The sequence below is a fragment of the Octopus bimaculoides genome, chromosome 5 (assembly GCF_046866305.1).
Source record: "Octopus bimaculoides isolate indiv1 chromosome 5, ASM4686630v1, whole genome shotgun sequence".
NCBI classification, from domain to species: Eukaryota; Metazoa; Mollusca; class Cephalopoda; order Octopoda; family Octopodidae; genus Octopus; species Octopus bimaculoides.
In genome coordinates this window covers 98,240,974-98,258,911 of record NC_142932.1, presented here as the reverse complement: position 1 = coordinate 98,258,911, position 17,938 = coordinate 98,240,974, and the positions used below count along the sequence as shown (strand labels likewise).

Genomic DNA, 17,938 nt, shown 5'->3' with positions numbered 1-17,938 from the left:
CTGACAAATTCATCTGCCAAATTAGACACTAAATACTTTAGCTTTAATAGAACAGCTGTGTATGTATAAATGTAAACAAACATTTGTTTTTTATTAGAAGTGTTGAAATGTGTATTGTACGATACAAATAAGAAGATATTTTTTCAAACATGGCTGTTCTATAGAACAAGTATTTAGAATCTAATTTGTCAGTGGGCAGTTTAGCTTAATGGTAAAGCACTCAGCTGGAGTCTTTGAGGGATATGGGTTCAAGTGCCATGGCTGGTTGTTGACAAATTTTTCTGCCTTTTAAGGGTAATTTACCCAGTATTTCTGTTGTTCTAACAGCAACTCTGGTTTTGAAAAAAATATCATCTTCTTATTTGTATCGCAATATATATATATATATATATATATATATATATACATGTTTGTGTGTTTGTCCCCATCACCATTTGACAGCTTGTGTTGGTTTGTTTACATTCCTGTAACTTAGCAGTTTGGCAAAAGAGACCAACAGAATAAGTACCAGACATTAAAAAAAATAAGTACTGGGGTTGATTTGTTTGACTAAAAATTTTTAAAGTAGAGTGCCCCAGCATGGTCACAGTCTAATGACTGAAACAAGTAAAAGATAAAAGATGATTATATAGTAGAGTGAAAATTTGCTAGTCTTAAAATTCATTTGCATTAAAAGTTTTGCTTCAAAATTAGCAAAGCCATTGATATTTTGCAGCAATATTCTTCTTGCCAATATTATTCCAGCAGATTATGCTTAGAACTAAATACCAGACATAACATATTTCCTTATGTCAATGCCTCAGTCTCTTTCCTACCCCCATCATCAAATATATCATTACTCTCTTTCATGTAACCTCCATATATATACTAACCTCAAAATTTCAAACTCCACAATATAAACACACAAATTTTACTCATTCCAGTTGGTTGAAAGTGATTTATTATACACATTGATCTTCTCCTACTACCAATACTGATGTAGTTTTTCAGCTATTGTGCCTTATGCAAAACCAGTTGGATGCCACCAAAATCAAGTCAATGAAGCTGTACATTAATTCTTTATTTTGCTTGCTCTTGTAACAGCTCAACATCAATGCTTACATACTTCAGATCACAGCCAACATCTATCTAATATTTCTGAGAATATTTCCAAAGTTAAGTGTCATCCCATAGAAACTGAGAAGTATCTTAGAGATACCTTCATTTGTGTACCACCAAGCATTATATATATTAAGCATAATTGTAATCAGAAATTTTAAATATGTAAATAATATATTACAGTAAATGGTAGTGAATCTTAGATTTTAGCAAATGATTAAGAAACTATTGATGGGAAAAAGAATAAAAATAAAATAAACATATGACAATACTGACCTGAACTGGCACTAGGCATTGGATCAGGATCATTATCATTTAAATCCCAGCTTCCTTTAGCACAATAATTTTTCTCAAGATCAGGGTTAGTCCACTCCACTCCTAAATGAACAGAGCAAAAGACTCATATTATGTATAATGTGAAATAAATAGCATAGTTGCTAATGTAATGTTGTCTTATATTAGGTATTGTGCTTCAGAAACATATGAGAGAGGAGACTACATTGTGTCTTCTTTGAACTATAAGCTCAGGTCACCTCTACTTGTATAACAAATATTGCTGTATCATTACTATATACAAAGTACGATAATTTAAACAATGAAAATAAGTAATTGTCCTGGCACTCTGTCAGTTAAGACAATGAGAGTTCCAGTTGATCTAATCAATGGAAGAGCCTGCTTATTAAATTAATGTGCAAGTGGCTGAGCATTCCACAGACATACATGCCCTTAATATAGTTCTCAGGAAGATTCAGCATGACACAGAACGTGACAAGGCTGACTTTTTGAAATACAAGTATTACTAGTTTTTGCCAGCTGAATGTTGCTCAAGGACACAACATACTACCAGAAATTGAACTCACGCCCTTACGATTGTGAACTAAATACTCTAACCACTAAGCTACGTGCCTTCATAGGTAGTTGTGATATTCATTTATTTCCTGAGAGTATTAATAGAGTAACTACATTGGGTTGGTTCAAGAATCAAAATTGGGCCTTTAAGTCTTATGAGACTTTGACTGCATGTAATGTGATGTGGATAAGTTAGCCCAGTGACACTTCATTCCTCTCTAGCCTTTTGACTTTGAATAGTAAGGGGCAAATAGCAACAGAAGTGAAATGGAATTGAATATGCACCATAGACTTGGTTTGTCAAAGACTTGCTAACACTTCAGGGTGTTTGGACCACAAGAAAAAAGAAATATAGATAAATGCCAAGATCATTTCTTACCATCATCAACAACAGCCACAACAATGTCTTTACCAGTAACATTGTGCTTCCAAACACGCATAACATCAATATCCATCCCTGGTGTCTTGGGGTTATTCTAAAATAAATAGAACAGAATCCAATACTCAGACAGAAATAACACTTAACTGAAGTGATAAATGTAAAGGATATGCAAAGGTTGAAAAGAAATGAGGTGAGCATACTCCACTGGGTGTGTAATGCCCATGTTCATTAACAACAGAGCACAAATGTGCTGAGAGAAAAAATGAGCATCAAAGGTATTCACTGTAATATGCAAGAGAAAAAATTGCTTTGGTATGAACATGGTATATAAAGAAATATAGCTGTATAAAAAGTGAAGATGGGAACTGCAAAAGAGGAAGATCCCCCAAAATATAGACAGAAGTGGTGAGGACTAATATCAAAATGCTGAACTGTACAAAGGAAATGAATGAAGGACTGCAACAAGTGAAGAGTTGCTGTGTTGAAATTGATCTAGCCAACCCATTCCAGCATGGAAAAGCATATTAAAAATAGGTGACTTATTTAAATACAGAGTAAACGTTTTTGAATAGCTCAACATTTCCTGGTGGAAATTTTTATGTGTAGCAAGGGGATGTTGAGTTATTACTCAGTGTGAGCTCGCTTAAATTCAACTGGTAACTTTGTGTTTTTTACAATAACACATTTTGTGAACAATAGTGTCATTAGTTCACTAAATTTCTGATGGCAAGAGTATATATATATAAGCCCCCGGCCCATCAGGAATCACTGCAGAGATGCTCAAAATATCTGGCAGTGTTGGCTATAGCCTAGTCACCCGTATTACGAACCAGGTGATACACGAAGGAGTCATACCCTATGACTGGTGTAGCAGCATCATAGTCAACTGCTACAAAGGTAAAGGTGACGCTTTAGATACAAATAATTACAGAGGCATCAAGCTGTTAGATCAGGTTATGAAAGTTACAGAGAGGGTCATAGCCCAACTAATTAGGGAGCGAATCAATTTAGATGAGATGCAGTTTGGGTTCGTGCCAGGTAAAAGCACTACTGATGCCTTATTTCTAGTGAGACAGTTGCAGGAGAAATACCTAGCTAAGGATAAACCTCTGTACCTGGCTTTCGTTGACATGGAGAAAGCCTTTGACAGGGTCCCCCGATCCCTTATCTGGTGGTCAATGAGGAAACTTGGGATAGAAGAATGGTTAGTGAGAGCTGTGCGAGCCATGTACAGAGATGCTGCCAGTAAGGTGAGGGTTGGAAATGAGTACAGCAATGAATTCCGGGTAGAGGTAGGGGTCCACCAAGGTTCCGTCCTCAGCCCCCTCTTATTTACCATAGTCCTCCAGGCAATCACAGAGGAGTTCAAGACAGGTTGCCCCTGGGAGCTCCTCTATGCTGATGACCTTGCCCTAATTGCGGAGTCACTATCAGAACTAGAGGAGAAGTTTCAGGTGTGGAAGCAAGGTCTAGAATTGAAGGGCCTTAGAGTCAACCTAGCTAAAACCAAAATCCTAATAAGTAGGAAGGTAGATAAAACACAAACCCCTTCAGGTAGATGGCCCTGCTCAGTATGTAGAAAAGGAGTAGGTAGTAACTCTATAAGATGTACCCGGTGCAAGCTATGGACACATAAGAGGTGCAGCAACATCAAAGGCAGGTTAACTAGCAAGTTAGTTTTTGTTTGTGGCAGATGTTCAGGTGCAATAAAGACTGCAAACAAACAGGAAACAACTTCTATCTCATTCCAGGGTGAAAAACTAGAGGTAGTCGATAGCTTCCGCTATCTGGGCGACCAAGTTAGTAGTGAGGGTGGGTGCGCTGAAAGTGTAGCTGCTAGAATAAGAATAGCCTGGGCAAAGTTTAGAGAGCTCTTACCCCTGCTGGCGACAAAGGGACTCTCACTCAGAGTAAAAGGCAGACTGTATGACGCATGCGTACGAACAACCATGCTACATGGCAGTGAAACATGGGCTGTAACTGCTGAGGACATACGTAAGCTCGCAAGGAATGAAGCCAGTATGCTCCGTTGGATGTGTAATGTCAATGTGAATACCCGTCAGAGTGTAAGTATCTTGAGAGAAAAGCTGAACATTAGAAGCATCAGTTGTGGCGTGCAAGAGAGACGATTGCGCTGGTATGGACATGTGGTGAGAATGGAGGAGGATAGCTGCGTGAAAAAGTGCCACACCCTAACAGTTGAGGGAACCCGTGGAAGAGGTAGGCCCAGGAAGACCTGGGCTGAGGTGGTGAGGCAAGACCTTCGTACATTGGGCCTCACCGAGGCGATGACTACTGACCGAGACCTTTGGAAATGTGCTGTGCGTGAGAAGACCCGGCAAGCCAAGTAAGATCGTTGCCAGTGCCCCTGGACTGGTTCTTGTGCGGGTGGCACATGAGATGCACCATTTTGAGCGTGGCCGTTGCCAGTACCACCTGACTGGCTCCTGTAGGATTTTCGAGCGAGATCGTTGCCAGTGCCCCTGGACTGGCTTGTGCGGGTGGCACATAAAAGACACCATTTCGAGCGTGGCCGTTTTCGTGCGGGTGACACGTAAAAGCACCCACTACACTCTCTGAGTGGTTGGCGTTAGGAAGGGCATCCAGCTGTAGAAACTCTGCCAAATCAGACTGGAGCCTGGTGTTGCCATCCGGTTTCACCAGTCCTCAGTCAAATCGTCCAACCCATGCTAGCATGGAAAGCGGACGTTAAACGATGATGATGATGATATATTTGTTTTGCAAGATTTTTGATGTGAAATCGTGTGTTGAAACAGATGTTGTACTTGGGGATGGTCATATTGTCAGTTTAGCCAATAAAAACACATGCACTGTATATTTGGTGTTAATTTGCTTCAGCTTTATATTACATTAATCTTAATCTTATTTCGGCCAGAGTTCTTTCGTCACACTTCTGTGACCTCATCAGTGGTCCTTTGTTTCCTTCTTTCTTATGTGTGTCTCACCTTGCTAACTATCAGCCATTTTGTATTTTGTATTCCTATTGTATGTGTCTACGCATGCGTGTCCTTCAATGTGTCTGTGTCTTTTGTAAGTGCATGTGTGTATGGGGAGTGTCTGTATCACCTATATTCTCTGTTAATACGTGTTCGTTTGTATTTGTTTTTATTTATTTATTTGTTCATGTGTGTGTGTTTTTTTTTTGTTTTTTTTGTGTTTAATTTCCTACTTCCTCTCAATGATCATACGCCCCATAATCCAGATGTCACCTGATGTCTGTGACAGCACGGAAGATCTCCTCAGCAGGATCAACGACTGCAACAACACTTGCAACCTGACAGGGTGTATAGTGGGTAGCATGGATGTGATATCACTATACCCATCTATCGACGTGGATTTTTCAGTGGAAAAGTGCGTGGAGATGATCAACGAGTGCGAAGTAGAGTTCCAAAAAGTCAACACAGAAGAACTGGGCCTCCTACTTAGATTGACATATGACGATGTATATCTAGATAGATACGACCTTAGAGATTTCTGCCCTAGTAGACGTCTAAGAGGTAGACCACCCACAATTACCTCTATGGCTAGGAAGACCCCTATAGAGAGATGGAGTGGATGGACCAGAGCCATACGGACCCCCACTAATATCCACCAGGTAAAGAAAATGATCGCACATGCACTAGGAGCTAGTATAAAGGTCGATGATATCAACTTAGTGGTAAAGACACCCCCACAAGAGAGTACCCCTGAAATAGAAATAGAAACTAAGACTATGGAGAGCATCCAACAAATAGCTAACTCCATCCACCAGAGTATTAAAGTTACGATAGACTACCCTACTAAACACCCTAACCATAGATTACCTGTATTAGATACTGAACTCTGGCTAGAAACTAAGAACAATAAAACCAGAATCCTCCATTCACACTATACAAAACCTATGGCCTCCAAATACCTGATCCACCGGAACTCGGCTATTGCGGACAATGCCAAATTCAACATATTGACGGCAGACCTCGTCAGAGTAATGCGAAATGTCTCCTGCATGTGCGACCCTACAGAATTAAAGAGACATATACAACATTTCGTCCACTGCATGCAGTTCTCAGGTTACAGCCATAAAGAAAGGATCAGGGTATACAAAGGAGCTATGAAGAAGTTTGAAACAATCAAACGCAACGATAGGAATGGGATTTGCCCATTCTATAGGAGCAAATCATGGAACACCATAGAAAGGACTAAGAAGAAAATAGGGAAGGCAAGCTCATGGTACGATAGCCACAAGTACCAGAGCGTCATGTTCGTCGACACCACCCCTAGAGGCGAACTGGCGTACCGCTTTAGAAGGGCCCTAGACAAACTTAAGCTAAGAATTAAGGTTGTTGAAAGGCCATGCAACCCTATTAAATCCCTTATCAGTAGAACATACCCTTTCAGTAGAACCCCCTGCACTGATAGGAACTGTATCGTATGTAGATTTAGCCCACAAACGAACTGCAAGACCAGAAATGTGGTCTATAGTATAAGATGTACAGAGGGACGATGCAGAAATAAGACAATGACATATGTAGGCGAAACAGCAAGGAGCATAGGGGAGCGGGCAAACGAACATTGGAGGGAACTTAAGGAAGGGAAGAACTCATCAGTTCTGTACCAGCACGCTGAGCAAGAACATAGAGGCTCAATCAACAACATAGAAATTAAAATCTTATCTACACATAGCAGTGATGCAGCACTTAGACAAATTACTGAAGCTACACACATAATAGAAGAGAAACCTAGCCTGAATAGGAAACTAGAATGGAACACTAACACACACCACTAACAAACCACAAACCACAGCATGTGACAACATGTTACCCATAAACCAATAATAATATGAACAAAGTATAATACAATACATAGATAAACAAATGGAATTAAATACTACATACGTTAACAAAATTTAATTAAACACAAAAAAAAACAAAAAAACACACACACATGAACAAATAAATAAATAAAAACAATTACAAACGAACACGTATTAACAGAGAATATAGGTGATACAGACACTCCCCATACACACATGCACTTACAAAAGACACAGACACATTGAAGGACACGTATGCGTAGAAACATACAATAGGTATACAAAATACAAAATGGCTGATAGTTAGCAAGGTGAGACACACATAAGAAAGAAGGAAACAAAGGACCACTGATGAGGTCACAGAAGTGTGACGAAAGAACTCTGGCCGAAATAAGATTAAGATTAATGTAATATAAAGCTGAAGCAAATTAACACCAAATATACAGTGTGTGTGTTTTTATTGGCTAAACTGGCAATATGACCATCCCCAAGTACAACAACATATATATATATATATATATATGTATATAATTATGATAATAATATTAGGGATAAACATCCAAATTTACAGGGAAAAATTCAATCTAATTTATCAAAATTAAAATTATATAAAATTTCACAATATATAATATATAAATATATAATTTAAAGAAAAAAAACAATTATTGAATTCATCCATGAAAATCCACAATCACATATTGAAAAATTTAATAAGTAAATACACTAAAAAGACCTATAATAAAAATCAAAAAAAGTACAAAGTAATAAATATTAAAATAGTAACAATGACTACACGTTAAGTTAATTAAAGCTGAAAGAGAAAATTAAAAATAAAAGTTAAACTTACCTTAATTCAACAGCATATTAAAATTAACTTTATTAAACATTTAATTAAAAAAATAAAATAAACGAAAGAATGAAAGGTAAAGTTGACCTCAGTGGAATTTGAACTCAGAACGAAAAGACAGACAAAATACCACTAAACATTTTGCCCAGCATGCTAACGTTTCTGCCAGCTCACCAAGTTAGAATGTAACCCTTCATTTTAGAAATATATTCTTAAAATTATTGCTTGGCGCATTACTCCCTTACTTACTTCCTCACTTATTCTACATTTCATGACATTGCACCTCATAACTTCTTTTCTACTAATTTTTGTTGAATGTGACTGATTCTGAATTCCTCATGCATTTTTCTATCATCTAAGAAAAGTATACTTTTATTTTAAAATAAAAAAATTTATGTTAATTGAAAATGAATACATGCCTTACTGCCCACATTTAGGCCTCACATATTTTGATTTAACTTTTTTTCTACTGAACCAAATCTCAAACTATTCATGCCAAAGTGTAGCTGAGGAGGTGTCCTCTTTAAAACTGTTAACAGTTTGCACTATAGTTGAGAACTGAATTAGTGGTAAAGCTTGGAATCTGCTGCAATTGACGAAATGGTGGACATAAGAATATATTCAACCACTACCGTGGTTGAATGATATTGCATTAGGTTATGTGAGAGACAGATTGCCATGCTTCAAAGCATATATTATTTGATACTACTTTGCCCCCATCCACTACAAGGATTAGTAGACCACTCCTAGCTTGTGTGTTGCATGAGTTAAAAACTGACATGTGTAGGCGACAAACTGAATTAAATTGCATATAAGTCACTGACTTTTTCTTTTCATTCAATTCACTCTTTTAGATTTCTCAGGTTTCAAATTTCTATGAATATTTTCTTTACTTATTTATATTATTAATTTCCTAGCAACTTTCACCATGAGTAATGTGAGACAATAGTGATGTGCAAGCTATTAATGATCTAATGTTTTCCGATCTCTGCAAAATAGTTCTCATTACTAATAATGTAACTGTGACAATTAACTACTAGTATTCATCTGAAGCAAAGAATAAAGCATTTAAATAACATTCAATCTTTACGTGACTTACCTTTTGTTGTCATATTTTTCATCAAGGTTCTTTAGGACCAAACCAGTCACAATGGTGATTGTAGCAGATGAGTAATTAAAAATGAATAAATAAATGAATACAATCAAAATAACACTTACCAAGTGCCATTGATTCGGAAATTCTTTATCTGAAAATCTAACTGCCCACCGTTTATGCCTTTTACGAATTATTTCTCGGCTGTATGATTCAACATGTTGATGTTTGTCTAGTTTTAATTCAACTATTTCCTGAGTCTTTCTGAAGAGATCCTTATGCAAATCCAAATGCTTTTTATGAAAGAAGCCTACAGAATAATTCACAGCACCTTCATGTTCTGGAGGTTGATAGGCAAATAGGTAATGAGCATCTATGTCACCTATTTGGTGAAGCAGCACCAGAGATATGTCATTGGTTAACTGTTTAAAAGCATCACTAAAATTTGAGACAAAACCCCAGTAAGGTTTTCGAAGCTTCACTGCCCATAGCAATGTCTCTTCATAGTCTGTGAGTGATATGACAGAAGAAATTGTTCGTTTGCTGAAAATTAGTGGTCTGGCAGAACAGGGCATCACATAGAAACTCCATTGTAGGCAGATTAGTATGATGCCAGTCACTAGTGGCATGCTAAAAAAAAAAAGAAAAGAAAAAATTACTTTAAATGTGTCATGATATTTTTTTAAAAAATTTTTCCAGAGTAAGAAGCAAAAAGAGGAACATGAAATAGAATTATCCAAAGAGAAGTTTTTAGAATAGTTGTTGTGAATATTTATATGCTATTGGAGTTGAATAAATAAATACTCCTGGTGATCCTTGGAACTTTTGTTTATATGTTAATGAGGTGAAGAGGGCTTATGTCCATGAGAATAGGACAGTTGACATTCAGCTTAAACATATGCAGAGCAATATTTGCAGGAAAAGTGTGGGTAGAGAGAGAATTCTAGAATGTAACAGTTCTGTGCAGAAAGGACTGAGTAAAGTGTTTCATGAGATTCAGGAGATTAGATAACAAAAATGGTAGTATGAGGATTGAAGGATGAATTGGGTGAGCCAGTGCGGAGAGAGTATTCAAATAGTTATTATTTCAAGGGAGCAGAGGCCAATGTAGAAATGGTAAAAGAGGTAAATAGTAGAAATTTCAGTTCTGTCAGCTAATAGTTGAAGCATGTTGGTAGTGAATCATTGCCAATCAGATGGTAAACTTTCTTTTGGATGTAATTTAAAGTGTCAGTAACTGCAACATTATCCCAGCACAATGTGAGTATTTCTTGAGCTTTGCAGATAGTCATCATCCAATCAGAGTTGAAGTATTTTCTAACTCAGAAGAAGAATTCTGGACTTTGTGATACAGTTTAGGCAATGTTATGTATGTGGAACCAACATGAGGGTCAGAAAACATGAGGTAGCATTTGTAGCAATTGTGAAAGTTTTAGTTTTATGTTGCTTAAAAGAGTGAATATATGACTGTTTCTTTGATATTAATTATTGTTAATAATGTTAAAAGAGACTAGACAGTCATGTTACAACTAAAGAATGCTCTCAAGGTCATTGTTGGACAAAAGGCTGTTAAGCATTTTGTTTCACATGCTATGATTCTCCAGCTCACCACATTAATATTAGTAGTAATATTAGAAGCAGTAGTAATAATAATAATAGTAGCACTAGCAACAACAGTCTTGTATCTTGTATCATTGCCAGCTCCCACATACTAGAAACATTAGCAACAACAATACTAGTGAATGTAATAGAAGCAGTTGTCATCTGGACATACACAAACTCAATTATAATAAAACTAACACATTCAGCAAAAGGCTTACCCAGAATGTTATAGTTTCCAACATACCAAATTGCACTGCTGTAATTTTTAACTGATTAGTACTGACACACTATCACTAGGTAAAGAATTTTAGTAACGATCCTAATATAACTATACCTTATTTTCAAACATTCTCAACCTTTTTCTCATAAACAAACAGCTTCTCACACATCAAATGCAATGATGAAGAAACCAGAGAATTATACACAATACATATTCCTTGAACAGAAACTTAAATCTACAATTTAAATCGTAGAATGGTTATTTAGACTTCATAGATTGGGTCATCCCATAAATAATGCATTTTTTAAATACTTCTTTTATTTTTCAAAATCAAGATAAACAAATTTCGTTTTTAATTTAAAATATACTCTCCTTCATTTTCTACAATGCTCTGTCATCTACCTCATAGACTTGTAAAGCTCCTCTTCCAAAATTTACTTGTCCGTGATGAAAAATATCCTCCAGTACTGTTCTGACCTTGTCTACAGAATTCATATTTTTTCTGTATAAATGATTTTGAAGACTGCAGAATAAATGATAATCAGGTGGAGCAATGTCCGGTGGATATGGTGGGTTCAAACTGCTCCAGCCTTTGGAATGTCATCTTCACTGTATGTGGCCGAGCATTATCCTGATGGAAGAACACCTTTTGTCTTGAAAACAAAGATGGTTGTTTTTCTTCTAACACTGACTGAAGCCACTCAAGTTGCTCACAGTAGATCTTTGTTGTTGTTTGGTTTGGGTTTAAAAGTTCAAAGTGGACTAAATTTTTCATATCCCACCAAACAGATAACACTTTACGTGGGTGAAGACCTTCTTTAGCCTGGGGTGCCAGTGTTTCTCCTTTCCCTACCCACTGTCTTCGGCATTTGATATTTTTATAGAGAACCCATTTCTCGTCACCAGTCACTATTTGGTCCAAAAAAGATTCATTCATGAGATGTAACAGCAAAGAAGAGGACACATTCACTCTCTGCATGTGATTAGACTCAGAAAGTTTGTGAGGAACCCATTGACCCAATTTACTGACTTTTCCAATGACTGGTTGAATGACCAAATCCAAACTTTTCTGCTAGTTCCTCAACAGTTACGATGGGATTTTGTTCCACCAGGGTTTGGAAGATGTATTCCTTGAGCTCTACAGATCTTCCAGGATGAGGTTGGTCTTCTAAGCTGTAGTTTCTGGTTCAGAATTTCTGGAACCACCATTGACACTGGCTTACGTTTATTGTCTGATCCCCATATGCTGCATTAACATTTCTCACACTTTCCATTGCATTGTTACCTTTATTGAACTCATAAAGTAAAATATGTCGAGTATGCTCCTTTGTCACTTCCATTATAGCTTTGAAAAAAAACTGTTAAAATTGAACTGCACTCTTCAAAACTTGCACTAAGAATAAGGACAAGGTAAAATTACTACCTGATTTATAGCAAGTCGATACAGGTAGTTTATTCCGTCCCCCTCTGACCTTTAGTTCATGCAATTAAAAAAACTGCATTATTTATGGGATAACCCAATACTTTCACTAATTAATAATTTTAAGCATATCTCTTATTTAGTGACATTAAGTTGCTTGCTCAACAAAATACTCTGAAAATTGATATGAAACTGATTAAGATAATGATATAACAATTTCTAAATAAACAACCATTAAAATAAGCACAGGCATAGATATTTAGTTAAGTAGTTTGCTTCACAAGTACATGGTTCTTGGTTCAATCCTAGTGTGCAGCACCTTGAGTAAATGTCTTCAATTATAGCTTTGAATTGAACAATATCTTGTCAATGGAATTTGCTACATGAAAAATGTGCAGAAGCCTATTTTATATGCTACGTGTGGATGGGAGGGTTTCTGTGTTTATATTTTTACTTTTCTAAAAAATAGTATTGCTTATATTGCATCCTTTTACATTCTGTGACTTGGTCAAACCTATATCAGCAATGAAAGTGGACATTAAACAATGATGACTTAGTGGTTCAACAAACAAAAGGCAAAAAAGTACCAAACTGATATAAGTACTACAATTGATATGATTGACTGGAAGGTAGTACACCAACATGACCACAGATCAATGACTGAAACCAATAAAAAACAAAACAATCCAATTAAATAATAAATAAATTATACAACCAATAGTTTATTTTTGAACAAGCAATGTTTTTGGTACATGGTTTTAAGTTAATAGAAAAATAGAGTTGATTGAATCAACTCCAATTCTTGTCTGGTAGCTATTTTACCAACCCTGGAACAATAAATGACAACATTATCTCGTGCAGGATTTGAATGCAGGACATAGAGGAAGTAAATGCAGTAAAGCATTTTGACTTATACTCAATTATTTATGCTACTTTATTGCTCTTTGAATAGATAATTAATAGATTACTCTAAAGAACTTTTATAATTTATACTTTGAATGTTATATACTGAAAAGCTGTAGATAATATTGTGTCAGGTCACATATAAATTTCAGATATACTGGAAGATAACAATAAGATTATGATTGTCATTATAAGAGTATAATAAATAAATGTACTCAGATTTCAATTGATGAAAATATTAACTATCATCAACAGCTTGAACTGACAGGCACTATTAGGTTTTCGCCAACACTATGTACAATCAGATATACTTTTTTTCACAAAGGATTTATGGATGAACACAAAAAGAGGGACCAGCTGGATTTAATCTTGCGTTGGGTTTCCATTAGCAACCAAGTACTCTCTTTAAATGTTAATAAAGACTACTTATAAACCCACTATAATTAAAAGATTAAGTAGAGCAGATAGACCAATTCACATAAATAATACATTCATGGCAGTTAATTCATTCAATTAATTAATGAAGTAGTAACAGTATTTTACTATACTATACTGTATTATAGAATATACCAATGGACTTTAGCGAACACTGTATACATAGAAAGATGTTAACATCTCGTATCTAAATACAATATCGGATCCAGTTTTTTTCATTTATAAAATATGCATTTTTCAAAAGGAAGTAAAAAATCTGAAATATCGGCTATAATAATGTAGCCTTCCAGTCTCATTGCTTTGAAGGTATGATGTGGAGAAAAAATTGGAGAAAAAGTTAGAGGTTTAGAAATCGAAGAAACTGAGTATTTTTAACCAATAGCGAGACAGAAATTTTCTGTATTTAGCAGAGTGGTGTCAACTTTAATGCTGTACCCTGCGAAATTTATAGTTTAGCATCTGACCTGTTCATTGTAGGTTTCTAAATAAACAGAAATACCGAATGAAATCAACATGTATCATCTTACTGTTTCTTTTGTCTCTTCATTGAGTGTATTTTTTAATTATTTTTTAATTACTTATATTAAAATATTTGTCTGCACGTGTTTACTTTATACATATTTCAGTATTATGTATACCTGTCATGTATTTGTGTACATCATTAATATATAAGTGCATGTATGTGTGTGTGAAAACTCCAAAGTTGAGTAACATTTTTATGCTTGGATAACTACGATAAGAATAACACTGGTCAACAAAGAATTTGTCCCAAGGAAAAGAATACCTGTATCTTATATGTTTTTGCATGCGAAATTCAAAAATAACATTTAATTAGCTGTATCACCCAGTTTCTCTGTTCCACAATATCTTCCCTCTCAGTTCCTGTTACATGGGCTAAATTTCAGTTAAGCTGTTGAAATATGAAGCTAACGGTTTAAGAAATACTCTTGATTAAAATTTTTATGAATAGAATTAACCTAGTGAAATCATAAATCCAGCTATCTGAATCAACGAGTCCCAAAAATATTTGAAATGAAAAATATGTAAAAATACTAACACACAGAAGCACAGAAAAATATGTAATATATTTACACACAGAAAAATTAAAACAAAACACACAGGTAAAAAGAATCTCGTGGTGTGAAAAATCAACATAGACAACAGTGAACCACAACACAGCATGTGGTTGTCATGGTAATAAGCTGCTAATGCCACGCTGTCTGTTGATTGGCTAAAATTACCCAAATTTCCCAACTTTAATTCCAAATAACATCAGATTCTTTAAGTTACGAGATAAAATAATTGGTTGATTGTAATCAAAATTCAGAGTTGCATCAATACACCAAAATTGAAAGCAATCTGAGTAAAATTAAGGGGAACTCATTTTGCGAATGAGAAAGATTAGATCAACAATATCTTTATGGAGAGAAAAAAAAGAATCAGATGAACTAAATTTGATTGTGCTGGAATTTTATCAGAAACTGCATAGCCTCTAATTGTCCACAGTAATTTAAGTCTATTACTGTAGCACACTCTGAGACAGACTGGATTCCTGTTCATGGGTATGTTGTAACCTCAGTCAGCCAAGGAAACCATATAACTGACCCTACTGTCCGACAACCCAAGATATATTTATTACTTTACTATTGTAGCACACTGGAGGGTGCATAAATATTCAAAATTAGAAACTGATAAATATTAAGTTTCTTTTGGGGTTTTTTTTTCTTTATTTTTAATAAATTATTTTTAGCATAAACTAAAGAATATATTAGCTTACTTGTTGTTTTCTGGCTGATAATCTTTTCTTTTTTAAATATACTAGTAAAAGCACTGTGGTGAAAAACTTTTTGGGGAGAAGAGTTTTGGATAATTCACACGTCTCAATTTTGTTTCCTCATAACTTACAGAAAAATGGGTATTTTTCAATGAATTCTCGACAAATAACTTTCAGGTGGTTTACATTAGGATTGTATAAAAAATCTTTTTAACTGGTAGGAGGGATGGATATTTCATGAATCTTGATTTAGTTTCCTCATCATTTTAACAATTTAACAACAATTATGTTGAAAAAAAGTTACCTTTGAGACCCATGTGATCCTTGCTATTTCTAACATACTAAATGACCACATAGGGATGGACTACCTTTGAGTTTGTATAAAGAAAAGAGATTAAGATTGTAATAAAATAACTAGATGCATATATTCAACTGAAGAATCTTTTGATCCCTAAGAGAGATTGTGCCAATGTTGCCTATAACAAAAAAGGTTTTGAATATCAACCAATAAAGCCAAACTATGATCCTTCAATATGCAGTTTTCCAGTAATTCATTTAAAATCATTGAGGCAACTTAAAACTAAAGCTTTCACATAAGATGTTTCCTTTCATATAAGTCCCCAATTCAATAATTTCTACATGTTAAAGCTAGTTTTGTCTTAATTCTGTGATAATTATATAAATAATTGTAGCAGTTATATACAAAGCCCTGAACTTTAAAATAATTTAAGCGTGTAGGAGTTATTTAAAAATGACATCTTAGTTTCATTATAATCATCAGTACTATTTTAACCAAAGACAAGTAGCCTGTAAGTCATTTTTGGTTATTTAAATAGAAGCAAAACTGCTAACATTCTCTTATTCTCTTTTAGTTATCACTAGCAACTTATGGGTAAGTTGTGTCCTTTTACACTCTCATCAGCTGTTAACTCTTCTACTTTGACATTGTCCAGAGAGAATAACATCTGTCCATTAAAAAAAAAAAATTCTATTTGTTTCTGTCCATTATCTGTTTGTAAACATTTTGACTTTACAAGCACAAACTTATGTATATATTCTTACAAACACTTTTATAAAAATTCTGCCTTTATTGAAACGTTGAATTATATATGCTTTCAAATCTGCACTCAGAAATCTGCTTATTGGAATAACATGCTTATTGAAACATTCAACCAACAAGAATAAAAGAGACTTATTTTCTGTTAGTATGTTAGAAACAAAAGGAAAATATTTATATATACTTCATCATTGCTGTTATCTCTACAAACTCTCCTTTTGATTTCCTATAAGTATCTGAACTACAGTTCCAAGTTTTAATAATTAGGTCAATATGTTAACAAGTAAATGAGGAATTATTATCATTATTAGCTTAATATTGCCTTTTCATGCCAGCATGGCTTAAACAGATTTCTCAGATATGATCTAATTATCACTTACTTAATACTCATTTTTCCTATCTTTACCATGAGAACACCTCACCTGCTACAACTAAATATTGGTTGATTTCTCGCTTCAAACATAATCTTGATTTATATTATCTGTCCATATGAATACCATTAACTCTTAGGTATAGATTAGCCAATTCTTCAGTGACTAGCCACTTTATCAACACATACATAGTTAATTTATATGTTAACAGTTCATATTCAACAGATTTTGCTCAACTCATTTGTTTCTTGTCACTGTAGGTCATCAGCATGCCTACTTGTATTTCACAGTTATATATTATCATACTTGCTATCCAGCAGAAGACATGTCTCATAAAGCATGTCTTTGTGTGTGTGGGTGAATAAATAGACATAGACTGAGAGTGTATTTCTAAAAGAAGCAGTAGTTAAAATGTTAAAACAAAGTGTTGGATTAACAAAATAAAACACCCATCATATAAAAGTGGAATGGCTTGGTTACGGGTTAACATTTTTTCAGTCCTTTGATAAACATGAAATAATTAATAATTTACCAACATAAACAGTGAAATAATAAACCATCTGGTTTGTAGGTTATGATAATCCTCCAACTGATTCTACCTATGCTATAGGTTAACTTAATCAAACCTAAATTTTATTTTGTGTTGGTGGAGAAAAACTATTTATTTGAAGTAAATAATACCATATAATTAGAGCAGTTCAGAAACAAGCAATTTAGTTGAGAAATAGAAATGAAGAAATCTGTACTGTTTAAAATTAAATTTAAAATGTCATAAATGAGGTTACAATAAAAGTGGAACTCAGATGAAAGGTGTAAGTGAACGAAAGCACTCAGTTCACACTAAGAAATGGTAACTAAAAGAAAGAGTCACTAACCATAAAACCATAAACAGAACAAACACACAATACTGAAGATGCCTGTTTCTCTGATACTGTTTATGCCAGATAACAACAATTGCAGACAAGTGAAAAAATGTGCCAAGATCTCTTCTACCCATGCCAATATGGTAAAATGGATGTAAAATGATGATGAGTATGAAAGATAAGAATATGGAATTCTAAAAGCACTGTTAGA

General features: G+C 34.8%; 1 protein-coding gene across 2 annotated transcripts in view; it reads right to left on the bottom strand.

Annotated features, from left to right (window-relative positions):
* The window catches only part of LOC106867880 (proprotein convertase subtilisin/kexin type 7), a 58,783-nt gene that overhangs the window by 26,662 nt on the left and 14,183 nt on the right, over positions 1 to 17,938 (bottom strand). For both annotated transcript variants that reach the window (XM_014912941.3, XM_052968261.2), the window contains exons 2-4: positions 9,208 to 9,712; positions 2,327 to 2,423; positions 1,375 to 1,476 (exon numbers count right to left, since the gene is read on the bottom strand). In XM_014912941.3, coding sequence (XP_014768427.1) covers positions 1,375 to 1,476; positions 2,327 to 2,423; positions 9,208 to 9,711 — 703 coding nt within the window. In that variant the 5' untranslated portion in view covers position 9,712. The remainder of the gene's footprint in view (positions 1 to 1,374; positions 1,477 to 2,326; positions 2,424 to 9,207; positions 9,713 to 17,938) is intronic.